Source organism: Typopeltis vanoorti, chromosome 25, assembly GCF_054136105.1.
Source record: "Typopeltis vanoorti isolate ZY-2024b chromosome 25, IOZ_Tvanoo_1.0, whole genome shotgun sequence".
Classification (NCBI taxonomy): Eukaryota; Metazoa; Arthropoda; class Arachnida; order Uropygi; family Thelyphonidae; genus Typopeltis; species Typopeltis vanoorti.
In genome coordinates, this window is record NC_143573.1 from 66017010 (window position 1) to 66033299 (window position 16290).

The 16290-nt window shown below is 35.2% G+C and overlaps 1 protein-coding gene across 3 annotated transcripts in view; it reads left to right on the forward strand.

The window, feature by feature from the left end:
* LOC150092812 (carabin-like) overlaps positions 1-16290 on the forward strand; it is a 183878-nt gene that overhangs the window by 46739 nt on the left and 120849 nt on the right. Inside the window, exon 5 of one of the 3 annotated variants that reach the window (XM_090414655.1) lies at positions 10106-10261. The exons of 1 other annotated variant lie outside the window; for it this stretch is intronic. In XM_090414655.1, coding sequence (XP_090270781.1) covers positions 10106-10261 — 156 coding nt within the window. The remainder of the gene's footprint in view (positions 1-10105; positions 10262-16290) is intronic. One more of the 3 variants, XM_090414656.1, reaches the window with a different exon arrangement.

Genomic DNA, 16290 nt, shown 5'->3' on the forward strand with positions numbered 1-16290 from the left:
TCACAGAAATAATTTGAAAATATTTTTCGTACAATCGAAGTTTTTAAACAGCAATGCTTAGAGGCTGACCCTGATGAAGAGAGAAGCAGTAAAATTTGCAGAAGAGGCAATAGGGCCATACTGTCAGTTGTATGGAAAAAAAAAAAAAGCCCGCCAAACTACGTTAGCTCAATTCTTTGTTAAGAAGTAGAATAATACAATTTATATTCTGAATATGTTTTATTGTCTTTCAGCTTCATGATTTTCCTTTAACTAGGCTCTGAGACATACCTTAATTCTTTTATAAAAAAATTAAGGTTCAAAAAAGAAATTTAAGGAATGAATTATACTTCTTCCGATAGGTTATTATATTCAATTAGTGCATTTTCTATTAATGCCCGTTTTAAGGAACACATTGGTCGCATTAATCGAGGGATTGCTGTATATAATTTAAACATTATAGGCGAACAGTTTGGAATGAAAATTTCCATAGATAAAACTAAAACGATGACATTTTGTGGACAAACTCCAGTTGGAAGCAAAATTGTTATTAATAATAAAATAATAGAACAGATAAATACTTTCAGTTATCTTGGATGTGAAATATCATATGAAGGAGAAAAAGACAAAATTAAAACTTCAAAATTTTTACAGATTATAGGCCTGATAAATAGAACACTCAACCCAAATATAGTACAAAAAGAAATTCACTTGAAAATATACGATACTGTAAAAGTGCCCACATTATTATATGGTAGTGAAATTTGGGCAATAAACAAACAAGATGAACAAAGAATGAAAATAAGTGAAATGAGATTTATGCGAAGAACTGCAAAACACACATTATTAGATCAAAAAAGGAACAAAGACATTTTAAAATATCTAAAAATAAAATCATTAGAAGAAAAACTTAACAATTATAAACAAAAATGGACTGAACATTAAACCAAATGGCCAATACCCGACATCCTAAACAAATTCTTGTTGAGAGGCTTATACGCTGGTTAAACATGATAACTAATAATTAAGGAATTGACAGCGTACACTAGAAATATAAATTAAATAAACTTTAATATATACTTTCCGAATATTTCGGCAAATGTCACGTTGCCATTCAAGAAGATGGCAACGTGACGTCCCTCTGCCTTTCCATATTTCAGGCTTATGTCTTTTTCTACTTCAAGTATGGATATGTGTTATTGATTGCATGCCTGTTGAGTGTTTTTTTTTTTTTTTACCACTGTGCTGTTACTGATTGTTTTATTTACAATTTTTCAGTAATTACTCCATACATCATGGTTTTTTTTTTTCCAGTTTTCGTTTAACCTTTATCATCTCTAATTCCTTTTACAGCACTCTGTCTTCCATTTTTGAGCTTTTTCAACAATCTCCAGAATATCTTGCTACCTTGATATTTATGGGAAGACTTTGGTAAGAACTTCCCATGACTAGTTTTACACAGTGTTTATCTTTCTTACATTTGTCTCTGTATTCTCTAAGAACACGAGCTAACTTATTTGCTAGGAATGTTTGATATGCTTTCTTCTTTTCCTTCACTGTCTCTTTAAATTCCTGTGTCCACCGTGGAGTTCTGATTTTTCTATCCTTGCAGACAACCTCGCCAATTTCTCTCTGGCTGAATCAGCCAATGTTCTCTTCAGGATTTGTCACTGAATCTCTAAGGTTATTGGTTACTGTTCTCAAACTCTTTCATTTTTGTTGAATAATATTTGTGTATTTTAGTCTACAGTTCATTAACTGTAGACTAAAATACACATGTTGAGCTGCTCTCACATCTGAGAGCAGCTCAACTTTTATTCACTTTAAAACTTTTTTACATGTTCTTCTTTTCAATATGGAATTCAGTTTTATCCTCCTCAAGACTAAATTGGAAGTGATCACTTCCAATTTCAAATCCTGTGTACACCTGTAATGTCCTGCATCATTGAGAAAACATCATTATCAACATAGTCAATGAGACTTTTCTTATTCTTTGCCTTTTCTCTCCATGTAAATTTGTGTACATTTTTATGGTGGAACATTGTGTTAGTAATAACCAGTCCATGTCCTGAGCAGAAATCCAATGGGTATTTGCCATTATTATTAATTTCTCTTTTCTCCAAATTTTCCCAAATTATTTTTTTATGTCTGACAATCATTTCCTACTCTGCTATTTAGATTCCCAACAAGGACCAACTTTTCCTTTTTCATTGTGTCAGTTGCTTTTTCTAAACCATCAAAAAATTCCTCCACTTCTACCTTAGTAGAACCTTCTGTGAGACCAGAAGGTTCTACTAAGACCATAGGCACAAATAAGTCTCATTGTCTTGTTCCCCATTCTGATATTTGTCCACATCACTACTTGATATTGCCTGCCATTCGTGAAGATTAGCCTCATATTTAGTATTGAATACTATAGTTGCTCCATCTTTTCCTTGACTGTCATTGCCTGAATATAACATTTTGTATTTATTGGTCAGAAAAATCTCATCAGATTTTGTCTTTTTTTTTTCGGTCACCCCTATTATGTCGATCTGGTACTTATCTAATTCCTTAGCTAGCTCCATTTCTTTGCCATTCAGGCTTCTTATGTTGAGAGTACTGATCTTGAACTCTGATGTTGAGTTGGAGTTTGTTTCAGGATTTGTTCCAGTAGCTGACTTGTCGCTTTTCTCCCTGTTTAACCTGGCAACACCTCAGCCCGCATGAAATTCTGTCATGTTGTACCATCATTTTATATTGTGATTTAAGCCAATAAAAATACAATTTGATTGGCTAAATCCCAAATTACCAGCCCATCCTCATTCATTCAGTATCCAGGTAGATACCTAACAGGGTACACCAGGAGAAGGTGTGAAGATTGGACATTAGGTCAGAACCCTTGGTTGGTTCTCCACATTCCTTAAAAGGCTACGTGGAGATCTCCTCCCAGTTATACTTTGACAGTTATACTTTGACCCTTAAGCACCCTGAAAAAATGTGCCACCAGTATAAAGCACTGGTCAGACCACACTTAAACTGTTGTGCTCAGATTTTGGTCACCTGGTTTTCATTATTACGTGGAAACATTGAAGAGGACTCAGACTCTGGAATGTTGGTTATGGAGAGAGATTGAAGGAATGTGGTGGTGGATAGGAAGAAAAAGTGATATGATAGACATTTAGGTTAGTGAGGAGATTTTATCAGATTAATCAAATGGGGATTATAAAAAGAGTAGAAGGTAAGCAGGGAAAAACCAGAAGGCATCCCTGGAAGTTATATAAGAGTGTGGTGAACAGGAGTGTGAAGAGTAGATTTTTTACATGAATAGATTTTATTTTTTCAGTAAGTTGCATTTAAAGCTTGCAATGTTACAGACTAAAGTGACATTTCTCAAAAACTGCATGACTTTGATCTTATTTCATAGTTTGTCAGAATTAAAGAAACCATGAAATCGCCAATGTTCACAGCATTTATTTACATGCAAAAAGGCTTGCTTTTAAACCAGCTCCAATGCAAAACGTGACTTGGCTGAAGTTAATATCTTTATCAGTAGTTTAGACAGCATTATTCAAAGAACAACTCCTGAATTATATAATGTTATATCCCATATGTCTGAAGAATCTGTCAAGAAAGCATTCCTTAAATTCAAACAAAATCTTGTGTAGACGCATTAGCAAACACATTTCAGAACATCAATACCATATCCGTCTTATCAAACCCCAGAAATCTGGCCTCGCACAACACTGAATTGAAAACCCAAACCATAGGATCCATTGGAAAAATACTAAACTTCTACATAACTCTATACAGGGTAGTTCAAAATTTCACGTACAAACTTTGAGGGGAGATAGAGAACATCAAAATCAACCATATTCACATAGGAAAGCATGACCAGAAATGCCACTGGAAGGTACTAACACAGACACAAAGATACAGAAATAACACAAGGCAGTAAGTAGTGTAAAAAACTTTATTAGGTGTAACTGAACAGTTCAATAGTAGTTGGATGCATAATATGGTAAATGAGGTGCACATCTGCCATCTCAGCATTCGTAAAACGACACATGTTCTTCGTATGACGTTGAGAGCTTGAATGAGGAAGCCCCAATTGCTCACACTGTTCACAGTGCTACCTATCACTTTCGGGTGACATTTCCAGTCATGCTTTCCTATGTGAATATGGTTGATTTTGATGTTCTCTACCTTCCCTCAAAGTTTGTACATGGAATTTTGAACCACCCTGTATAAACATGAATGTTTATATAAAAAAAGTGCTGAAGCACTACATCAAGACCCAATTTGAACTGTAATGACGTTCTTACTATCCCTAAAGTCTGGGAAATTGTCATCCTAAATTGTGTGAAATAATTTATATATGTTATCTCATTTTACTGTAATCTTTTTTTTCCCCCTCCAGATATATTTTAATTTAATTCTATAAAATGCCACTACACACATAGAGGGATTCCATTGTAAGTATGCCTCCTAACTGTATGTGATTCCTAGTATTGTTTGAATTAACTGTACTGACGATGTCCTCTGATACTTAGGACGAAATATTTACTTATTAAAAAAATCTTATTACTATGGTTACTTGTGTATGTTTAGTCATTCAGAATACTATCATAATACTATATTCCTGTTAACGATAAATTAACCTGTTATTTATCAAGTCTCTTCCAGTATTGTCAAATGTTACATATTGATCTTCTATGGATGGATGCATTTAGTAGTCCTTTTCCTGCCATCATACGCCTACCAGTTTTGCTACATTTCTTCTCCCATACCAACTTAAATTGATGCTCCTTTTCATTCTTTAATGCTAATGATTTTTTTTTTTAAATAATCACTGTAAGAGTGCTGTTCCTCATCCAAAATTCAGCCTTCTGACCTAACCATTCCTTCTAAATTATGCAGTGCCACAGCTGTAAAACTTTTATTTCCATATTTAAGCATTTCTGATCAAATATCACATCTTCTGGCTACATTTTAGATTGCAAACAGTTTCTTTTATGTTTGATACTTATCACTACATTTCTTTCTTGGCCAGCCTGGCTGGCCAAGTGGTTAACGTATCCGCTCCCACAGCCTTTTGGCTGCGGGTTCGAATCCCATCATGGGCATGGATGTTTACTGGTGGTGGTGGTGGTAGGCAATAGATGGCGTTGGTGTAGTTGCGGTCAGTTGGTGGATTGTGAGTGGTGGAAACAGAGTTGTAGAGCAGATGCCTTCCCTCGATGAGTCTTTGGACTCCTGGAGGTGACAAATAATATTTTCAACCACTTTTCTGTCATTGCTAATTTAGTTTACTGCTTTTTTGAACTACCGTATTTGCCGGCGTATAAGATACACTTTTTTTTCTTTGAAAATAGGTCTGAAAAACAGGATGCGTCTTATACGCCGATACTCAGTTTTTTTATTATTTTCATTTCTGGAAATTTTCTCTGTTCCGAGTTACACGATTTCTTTATTGCTTCCTTGCGGTGTGTGGGAGTGCATTTCAGTTACGTAGAGCAGTATTTCTCACACTTCAGACATCCGCGTTCATATGATTGGTGCGGTATTAACAAAAGATCGTGCTACTAAATGACAAAGACAAGCCAACAGTCGAGTTGAAATGCTAATTCTTTTCAACCGAATTCCTTATATAATATCTGAAACACATTCACTATATGTTTCTTCGTTTTAACACGTTCACTCAAACAAAACCATATGTTGCACCGGCAACATATGGTTTTTGTTTGAGTGAACTATGGTTCGAGCAAAACCATATGTTGCAACGGCAACATATGGTTTTGCTCGAGTCATACGGCATTTTCTGTGGGAGGGGGACATGCAATTCATTAGTTAGTGCCATTTTTATCCCAGTTGTCTCTAATTGCACTGTTTGTTGAGAAACATATTGCACAGCCTGCAGATGTCTCCGTATGTTATTCAGTGATACAATAGGAATGTTTTATAATCTCGAACTTCACGGATACATTGAATTTTATTCTATGTGTTAATGATGCATAGCTGAAAATTGCCACGGACTCCCTGAAGACCTTTCACGTACCCCCCGGGGGTATGTCTACCACACTTTGAGAAACACTGATGTAGAGTTCAGTGGATGTGCTGTCATCGACGATCACAGCTGTGTCCTGTTCGTTTAAACTTTCCAATTGTTGTCGCAGTTGTGAACGGTGATAAATTTCTGCCGTTAAATCTTCTCTAAATTTCTTGGCAAATTATGGCTGAAAAATGTCAGCATTGTTACAATATTGCATACAAGCTATGCGTGATTGCGTATGCTAAAGAACATGGAAATAGGGCTGCAGAGAGGCATTTCGGACCACCCCAACTGAGAAAATGACAAGAACTTGGCAGAATTAGGAAGAGGATTTAAAAAAAGCAACTCGCAGTAAACATAACCTATGAAGTGGAACTGCAAAATGGCCAGAACTTGAGGCAGAACTGAATACTTGGATTTTAGACCACAGAAAAGCGGGACTTTCAGTGTCTACAAAAATTATTATTCATCAAGCGAAAGCGATAGCCACTAACAGAGGGATTGCCAACTTTACTGGATCAACATCATGATGTTCAAGATTCATGAAGAGAAACCAGCTATGTATGCGAACTAAAACAAAAATATCACAAAATATGCCAGCTGAATATGAAGAAAAAATGGTTGAATTTCATCGATTCGTCATTAACTCAAGGAAACGAGAAAATTTTGAACTTATGCAAATAGGAAACATGGATGAGGTTCCACTGACTTTTGATGTGCTCTCGAACAAAACTGTAGATTCCAAGGGCACTAAAAGTGTTACTATTAAAACTTCGGGGCACGAAAAACTCACTACACAGTTGTTTTATCCTGCTGTGCTGATGGGACAAAATTGTTGCCACTATCTATTGATTTTTAAAAGGAAGACGCTACCCAAAGAAAAACTGCTTAAAGGAGTGTTTGTACATGTTCACACAAAAGGCTGGATGGATGGAGGAGGAATGAAGTTATGGATAGATAAAATTTGGTCTAGGCACCCTGGTGGACTGTTGAAGAAGCCTGCCATGCTAGTATGGGATCAGTTTCGTTCTCACAGAACAGATGATGTTACAAATAAACTCAAGGAATTGAAAACTCGGTTAGCTGTAATTCCAGGAGGTCTAACTAGTCAGCCTTTAATACAGACATCAACCTTTAGATGTCTGTATTAAACCATTTAAGGGATTTATGAAGGAGAAGTGGAACAGCTGGATGCAGTCTTCAGATTTTGAGGTTATGCCATCAGGAAGAAGCCTAGCATTTCGCAAGTTTGTGAGTGGGTCAAAGCTTCATGGGATGCTGTGAAAACTGAGACAGTGCTTAAATCATTTTTAAGAAGTGTGGAATTAGTAATGCACTGGATGGTACAGAGGACAATTTTTGTTGTATGAGAACTTTGATTCTGATTCAGAAGAGGTTTCAAGTGTCTTTTCATTTAGCTCTGGAGATGAATTTCTGGGTTTTGATGATTAAAAGGTGGGTACTCTTTCCTAGTTAGATTAGGTATTTGTTGAAACTAGACCTACTTATTACTTTATATTTGAAATACTGTAAATTCATTATAATATTCATTGATATAGTTTTTTTCCTAAAAAATGTGTACAAAAAAGGGGGTGCGTCCTATACGCAGGCAAATACGGTAATTAATCCAGGCATCCAGAATACCCTTAACTCTTTTTTACATCACTGTGATCACTTCTAATTCATTGTTTTTAATGAATTAGAAGTGATCACAAAAATGCTTTACTACTTTCTAGGTATTTATTTGTTATATCCTTTCCATGACTTTTTAGCTATATTTACACATAGCATTATTATGTATAAAAGTGCATATGCTGGGTTACTTGACAGGACCTTTCAGTACAATTTTTTCTTTTCTAGGACTAGCTTTTTAACTTTGTGTGTGACCAAATAGCTTCACCAGTTCCCTCCTTTACTGTATCAAAAAATGTTTATTTTGGATTTTGCCACTCAGTTTCTAAGGTTAGGTTTGTGTTTTCAACCTCCTTAACTTTTTCCTTCAATAATACATTTGTACCATCATTTTTTATTTTGGTTTAACTAATAAGAATACAATTTGGTCGGCTAAATCCCAAATTGCCAGCCCATCCTTGTTCGTTCAGTATCCAAGTAGATACCCAACAGGGTGCACCATGAGAAGGTGAGGATTGGACATTAGGTCAGAAGCCCTGGTCGGTTCTCTGCATTCTTTTAAAGGCTATGTGGAGGTCTCCTCTCAGTTATACAGCTCTGACCCTTAAGCACCCCAACTGCATGTCAACTCCATTGTGAATGGAGAACCTGTGGAACAAGTAAAACATTTCAGCTACTTAGGCACGATTTTTAGTAAAGATGGTAAATTAAATATAAAAATAGACAACAGAATCAGCAAAGCTGGTATGGTGGGAAGTCAATTGAATAAATTCATATGGAATAAGAGAGAAATTAGTCAGAACACTAAATTAGCTGTATACAAGACAGTGTTCAAACCAGTTTTAACTTATGGATCTGAGAGCTGGGTCAGAAGTAAAACACTTGACCAAAGACTAGAGACCGCAGATATGAGAGTTCTGAGAAAGATTATAGGCGTGAACAGATGGCATCAATGGCAATATCATATTAAAAATGAGGATATTAGGAAAGAACTTGACATTGTCAGCATCCAGAATGCGTTAGCAGAGCTAATCTCAGGTGGTATGGTCACCTAAACAGAATGGGCGAGGAAAGATTAGCGAAACAAATGTTCTCTGCCAGGTTGGCAGCAAAACGACCCAGAGGAAGACCAAGATATAGGTGGATTGATACAGTACAAAGTGCCTTAGACGATAGAAATATAAGATCTGATAATGTTGGAGTCTTGACAAGTAACAGACTGATTTGGAGTAAAATTGTACATAGGAAGTTAGTAATGATATAATTTTTTCATGTAGTACTATCATATCCTGTACACCTCTTGTGGGTACATGGCAGGAATTTGATGATGATGATAATACATTTGTATATTTGAAGTTCTAGTTCACCTCAGAATCACTGCTCAACTTCCATTTTAAAACTTTCATGAGTATTTCCTTTCACTGTAATATTCATTTTAATTCTGCTCAAAATTAAATGGTCATTTCTATTTCAAATCTCCTATATTCTTTGTAACCTGAACCAGTCTCGCTATCAAGATATCACTGAGGATGGAATCAGCGGCCTAGTCTTTTATTGCCTTTGTGTTTTCTCTGCATAAAAATTTGTTCTCATCTTTATATTAGATTATGATGTTAGTAACAACTGGTGTATGTCCCAAAATCCAGTGAGTGCCTATTATTATTTGCTTTGTTCTCTTCTTCAAATTTTGCTAAGATATTTCTGAAATTCATTTCCTTTTCTTTTCTACTGTTTAGTTCTCTAACAAAAGCCGAGCTTTTTCTTTGTCTGCTTATTTCTCTAATAACTTTAAAAAAAAAAAAAAGTCCCCTGCTTCTTTCTTGCCTTCTGTGGGCTAAGATTTATGTTGCCTTAATGTATCATCTTACAGTTAATTAGCAGTATCTCACCTGTTTGATGTGTCTGGTCTCAGTAACTCCGGTTATGTCAACATGGTATTTCTTTAATTGGTTTGCTAGTTTCACTACTTTTTCAAATGATGCAAGTTTTTTCTGTTGATTACGAGGTTCAAATAATGGACTTCTTACTGAAAACTGAAACCATGCTGTTTTCATCTTCTGATGAAAACAGCATGGTTTAATCTGGGAAATGCCTCAATGAGTGTGAATTGGGATATAGTTTGGAAGGCTAAGTCTCAGATTATCAGCCATTCTCATTCATACAGTATACAGGTGGATACATAGAAAAGGGTTCAGTATGGGAAATGTGAGGATTGGACATTGTCATATCTCTCATTTCTTATGGTATACATGAGATCTCTTCCTGGTTAATCTTTGACACACAACAATTGTTTAAAAAAATATGAATATGAAAAATTGGAAAGGAATAAGAGTAATGTGCTAAATAAATATTTAAGAACATTTTTAATTTTTTTGAAAGAAAATTATATTGTCATATTCCATTGTATAATTGGCTGTAATTCACTATAATTTTCAAAACATTTCTGCTTTGTTCTGCATATAGATAGAACATTCCCCACTCACCGAAAATTTCTGATGGGAACTCCTGAAGGTAATGAGGGACGTGCATCACTTTTCAGGATATTAGCACTGTATTGTAGATACAATCCCAGTAATAGTTACTGTCAAGGTAATAGCTTCTGTTATGAAAATTTTTCAGGTATGATGTTTGGTTGCAGCACAGAGGCCTATCAAAAAGTATAATTAGTGTTGCTGTTTTTAATTCCAGTTTGTGTTAAACCAGCAACTTATTTTCTTCCTAGTTAACTAAATGTAGTGGTACTTAAAAAACAGTTATGGTTATCAGACATTTGCTGTTTTTATTACACTTTTCCTTATGCAGTGTTATTTAGCCAATATACAGTAGAATCAGTGGTGAGCTATAGGGGGCTCGTGCGAGCCCTTTGTTAAATTTTTCTCAAATTTACGAGTTCCTTGTTCTTCTTGTTTACTTTTTTATTTTTTCAAAGAAAAAAAATTTTTTTTTTAAACATTAAGCAACAAACTCATACTGTAACCTAACAAAAATTAGTCTATTCGACAGTGTATAGATTATTTGGAATTATTGTTTTGACTCCTCTATAACAAATGTGCCCAAGTTTGAAAATAAAATAAGCCCATGCACTATCTTTACCCTTCTCCCTTCTGGTAGCCAATCATATGGTAAAACCAGTAGCCAATCAACAGTGCCATGCCGTGGGTAGGAGGCGTCCTTGTGCAAAACTGTTCAGCACCCCCATAAAATAAGTTTCCATGAAAAATTTTTGCAAAAAATTTTACTTTGTTAAAAGTACAAAACAGTTTATACGCATACATAAAAATAAATTTTATTTAACAATAGTAGAACATTGTAATCACTAAAATTCATTAATAAGAAATTTTTAATAATAAAAACTTTAAAAAATGTTAATTTCGTTAATATATAAATAGAACAGAATATATATATACATATAAACAAAAATTACTTTTATTTTATGTTATGTTATAATTTCTTACCTTCCAAATTTGCAGAACGATGTCACTGTTTCAGTTACAATCACACATCCACAAAGGGCAAAGCACAGCATAAGAATGAATTCACGGTCTGTCTTAAACTAATAATTTCCACTAAAATTATAATAAACAATCGAGAATATTTATACAATTTTCGCTGAGTTGATGCTTACTCTGTAAAATAAAATCTGTGGTAATATTGATAGCATTTCACTTCAAACAAATTATAATAAAGATAATATTAAGTTAAAAATATTGTTAGATTATTAAAAATTCATAAGGATTTGACTGATTTTAAATTTCATTTTTATTGCATGAACTATAATTTGTAATTTTGTAATTTATATAGTACGATATAATTCAAGAATAAGAAAATTTATATATTTTTTTTATTATTTCCCATGGTGAAATGGCGCCCCTCATCTTCAAGCACTCTTGTGCAGGGCACAACTGCACGGTGCGGCCCTGCCAATCAAATGTTTTATAAAAGATTATAAAAGATTTCATTCTTATTATATTTTGATAGTTAAAAAATTTTTTTCTTATGTAAGATAAATTAACACAGTTGATTGATTGTGTGCAAATATTTCATGTTTTTTGATCATGAAATATTTGTTTAAAAATGATATCCTTTGCAGGTTGATTGTCCCCTCATACTTTTTGATTGGAATTTGTACACAAGCTGTATTAATAAAAGCTTTTGTGTGAAATACAGTTTTTTTCCCCTCAACGATGCAAGCCCTTTGTTAAAATTTCCATAGTTCATCACCGAGTAGAATAATAAAAAAATGATACAATCAATTTGTATGTATTTTAAACATTTTCAAAAATGCTGGCTGAGAAAAGGAGTGTGTTTTGTATCTCCAAATAAAGCCATTAAGATGTAATTTGGGATATGAGATCATGCTCACTAAACGTTAAGGTGTACATCTTTACTGCATAACTACATACTGAAAACCCCAACCACAGAAGAGGATAAGAAATCGAAATACATTAGGAGCAGATTAAGATTATCATTGAGGACAAATCACATTGAGAAATCATTACAGAAGATAAAACCATATATATAATTCAGAAATAAATCAACATTGTCAATTGCAAAATATCTTTAATGACTGAGATGTAGTATGGGACATGAATTTTTTTTTTTTTTTTAGATTTTGGAACATCTGAGAAATTCTATCTCATAAAAGAAACTAGTACTGTTTTTATGATGTATTTGACTGTTGCACAATAGTGATGTCTAACACACACACATTTCATGCCATCAGATAGTAAACGTTTTGGTCCCAAAAAGATTGCCTCCAATGTTATTTCAGTCTTATATTGGAAAGAAGTATGCAACTAGGCGCTTTGACTAGATTGCCATATATATAAGAACTAATACAAATTAGTCTTATATATAGCAAAATAAGCTTACAAATTTTGATAGGCCTTTGTTTGGTTAAATTTAATTATTTGCCATATATATTAAGTTTTTTTTTTTTTTTGTCATAGCATGTTGCTCATTCTCTTATTTTCATGACTCAAAATTATCAACATAAATCAGGAGAGCTTATTTTTATGGAGTACCTTGGATTAAAACATGTTTTTGCAAAATACAGTGTTTGGAATTGAAGTCTACATAGACTTCAAATAAACTTCTGTAAACATAGATGATGATGATGAATGATTTATTGATAAGTTAAATAGTCTGATAGAACTCCATTGAAACTTTAAAAAATTTAAAACCTGAAATATAAGTAAAAGAATCTGAAAGAATAAAAATATGATTAGAAGATAATATGGAATGAAAAATAAATTTCCTAATGAATGACGTAATGCTAATAATAATTAACAACATAAAACCTGAAAGATTAAATACATTAAAAGCCTAAAAATCTACAATTTAAAAACTGGAGTATGAAAAAGAACTAATGTAAAGGCCTCAGGATTAGAAATATAAAAATATGAAATATGATTAGAAATGAAATCCATTTATGGGGCTGTGAAAGTGTAAAGCTGTTTCAGGATCCCGTCATCATCTTTCTCTTTATAGGGTTTTATCCCACTTGGTGCAAGTACCCAAACTGGCTTGTCACAGAGTCTGGCATTGGGGGGGGGGGCAATTTTTATGACTATAGATGTCTGTTTTCAGGGAATTGGTTTACCTATTTTGAGGGACAAAAAACCCGAGTTTCTGGGCGGAAAAAAACTCCTTCCTCCATGTGGGCTTGGTTGGTAGCGGTTAGTGTATCCACTCTCCAGCCAAAAGGCTGCAGGTTCGAATCTCGCCGTGGGTATAGATGTTTGTAGTTGTCTGTGAAAATAATAGTGCTGATGGTCGGCGATAGATGGCATTGGTGTAGAATGATGGTGTAGACAGAGAACTGTAGAGTAGGTGCCCTCTCTCAATGAGTCTTTGTACTCCCCTGGAGCTGTTATATAATAATAATAAGCCAATATCATCGTTCGATTTGTTAAACAGCATAAAGCCTTTTTTTGGTGAGACAACCATAGCTGCAGTGTATAAGAAGAGCTCCGGATTCAGATGTTATTCTTGAAATAATTAATTGTATATGAGTGATTGTTTGAATAAGAGCTTCTATAAAAGTTGTGCACCACTAGTATTATTAGTGTGTGGGATATTTGCCTAAACTTAATTACAAATTTGTTGTTATTAGACAGAGTAGTAACCGGCAGAGGAAAGATGGTGGTAGCTTTGTCATTGCATGACTTTCACTTAGACTTCAGTCTTTTCATGAAGTTCAAGGTGTGCTACATGTATTCTTTTGATTACATAGATGATTTGTGAACATTTAGGGTGGATGGAAAGGGGGAGGGGGCAAAGTGTGAGCTAAACGAGGATTTGATGAGTACTAATATGAATTTGATGGTAGAAAGTGTTAGTAGCGAGAATGTCACAGGAAGAACGAGTGCTTGTTTGAAAGAGAAGGATGGTGTGAAAGAAAGGCAAAAAATTGTTGAAAAGTCATTGAAAAAGAAAACAAGGGATTTGAAAACTGTAATGGATGGTAAAAAGAATGAAAGCGAGGCAAATGTGGTGGAAGGCAATGAAATTGAGTAGCGTGACGAAATGGAAGTAGCGTGACGAAAGGTACGAAAGCGGGAAAAATCAAAAGAATGCATGAAACTGGAAACAGTGTGATGCAAGGTTCGAAAGTGCGAAAAATTGAAAGAATGAATGATAGCGAAAGTTGGATGCATAGACTGAAAGAGCAGAAACTCAAAAGGATGAATGAGAGCGAAAGCGTGAAGTGGGGGTCGAGAGTTCGAAATTTAGAAAGATTGAATGATAGAGAGAATATGACGCGAGATTCAAAAGTTGAATTAGGTTGGACGAGGCAAGAGATGAAATGGATTTAGAGTGAAATTAAGAAAATTTGGGTGAAAACGATTAAAACAAATCAAGTAGGTACGAGAGAGTTAACGAAAGACGAGTGAGTGGCGTTGTATGGCGACTCCATTATTAAAGGTGTACTGGCTGAGAGGATGCACAAGTTATGTTTTCCAAGTTGTAAAATGAGTAGTGATTGAGGCATTGGATATGAGGAGGGAGCGAGCAAAGGAGTTGATGGTTTTAATAGGTACGATTGACTTGACAGAGGACAAAGAGCACATCAGAATGGATATCAGGAGGCTGCTTAGACTGATAAAAGAATAGTGTGACAGGAAGGGTAGTAAGCGTGTTGCCTAGGTATGACTGGTGAGATGAGGCGGAAAGCAAGGATTATGAATGATATGTTGGCTGAAATGTGTGAGGAGAGGGGAGTACGGTTTGTTAATGTGTGGAATGAGTTTGAGGGATGAAGTGAACTATATAAGAGAGATTACTGCATTTGAGTGGTTATGGTGTGAGTCGCTTGGAGAGAGAGACTGCTGTTGGAAGGTAGAGAAGTGAGTACAGAGAATGAATCAGATGTAGTGGGTAGTGATGTGGAAGAGCAGGAGAGTAAGAGGAGAGATTGAAGAGGTGGTTATGAATAAGGAAGTGAGTGGCATGAGTAACGAAAATGAGAGAATGGGTGTGCAAGAGGAACAGGGAAATGGGGAGGCTGAACAGGGGTACACAGTGTGAAAAAGGTGGATGCTCCAAGAGGATGTGAGAGCATATGTAGACAGGAAAGGAATGGGATGACTTGGGATCAAGAGGAAACAGTTGGAATTGAAGAGGGTTCTAAAATGAATAAGCTGAAAGGGAAATGGCCCCAGTCGAGCATGGAGAGATCACATCGAATGAGTGGTATCAGTGGAACTAGCTGTAGATCCAGGAATGAGCTGTTGTATTTGTATACAAATGCTAGAAATGTAAGAAACAAGGCAGATGAAATGGTTGCACTGATCAAGTCTGTTCACCCAAAAATTGTTGGAATAAGTGAGACATGGTTACATGAGGATGACATCCTGACAGGAATAGAGATGGAAGGGTATGATGTATTTCATGAGGATAGAAGGGGTAAAAAGGGAGAGGGAGTGCTGTTGAAGATAGAGAAAGAGTTATGTCCATACAAAGTAGAGCTGCAAGAGGGAAATAGTGCCAGTGGTTTTGAAGCAGTATGGTGTGAGATAGAGGTGAATGGAATGAAATACTTGGTTTGATGTTGTTATAAACCAGGTAACGTGGATTGTGGTGACTATGAAATGTATAATCAAATTAGCCAATCAAATAAGAAAAGAGTGATTGTTATGGGCAATATAGACTGGATTGTTAAATAGCAACTGGAAGTAAAGAAACTGAGTTTCTCGAGGATAACTACCTCTGACAGCATTTAACAGAGGTCACACAAGGATTGATTTCCTTGTGTGACCTTGCAAGGTCATCTCATCAGAGGATGTGATTATAAATGATGTGTCAAATCGCCAACCAATTGGTGAGAGTGACCATGAGGTGATTACCTAGGTGGTTTCCAGCAGTGTGAGGACTTTGTAAGAAAAGGGTATATGTGGAACTACATGGGGAGTGATTATGAAAAGCTCAGGTGACAACTTGCGGGTGTAGCATGGAATGAGGAGTTAGCTGGAAAAGAGATCAATGCAGCTTGGGGGATTTTCAAAAACTATCTAGTAGATGCAATGCCTAAATGTATTCCAAGGGTGAACAGGTTAAATAAGATAGGTGTGAAATGGATGAATAAAGAGATTAAACATGCGATACAGAGAAAAAGGGAATTATGGAGGCAGTATAAGAGAAGTGGA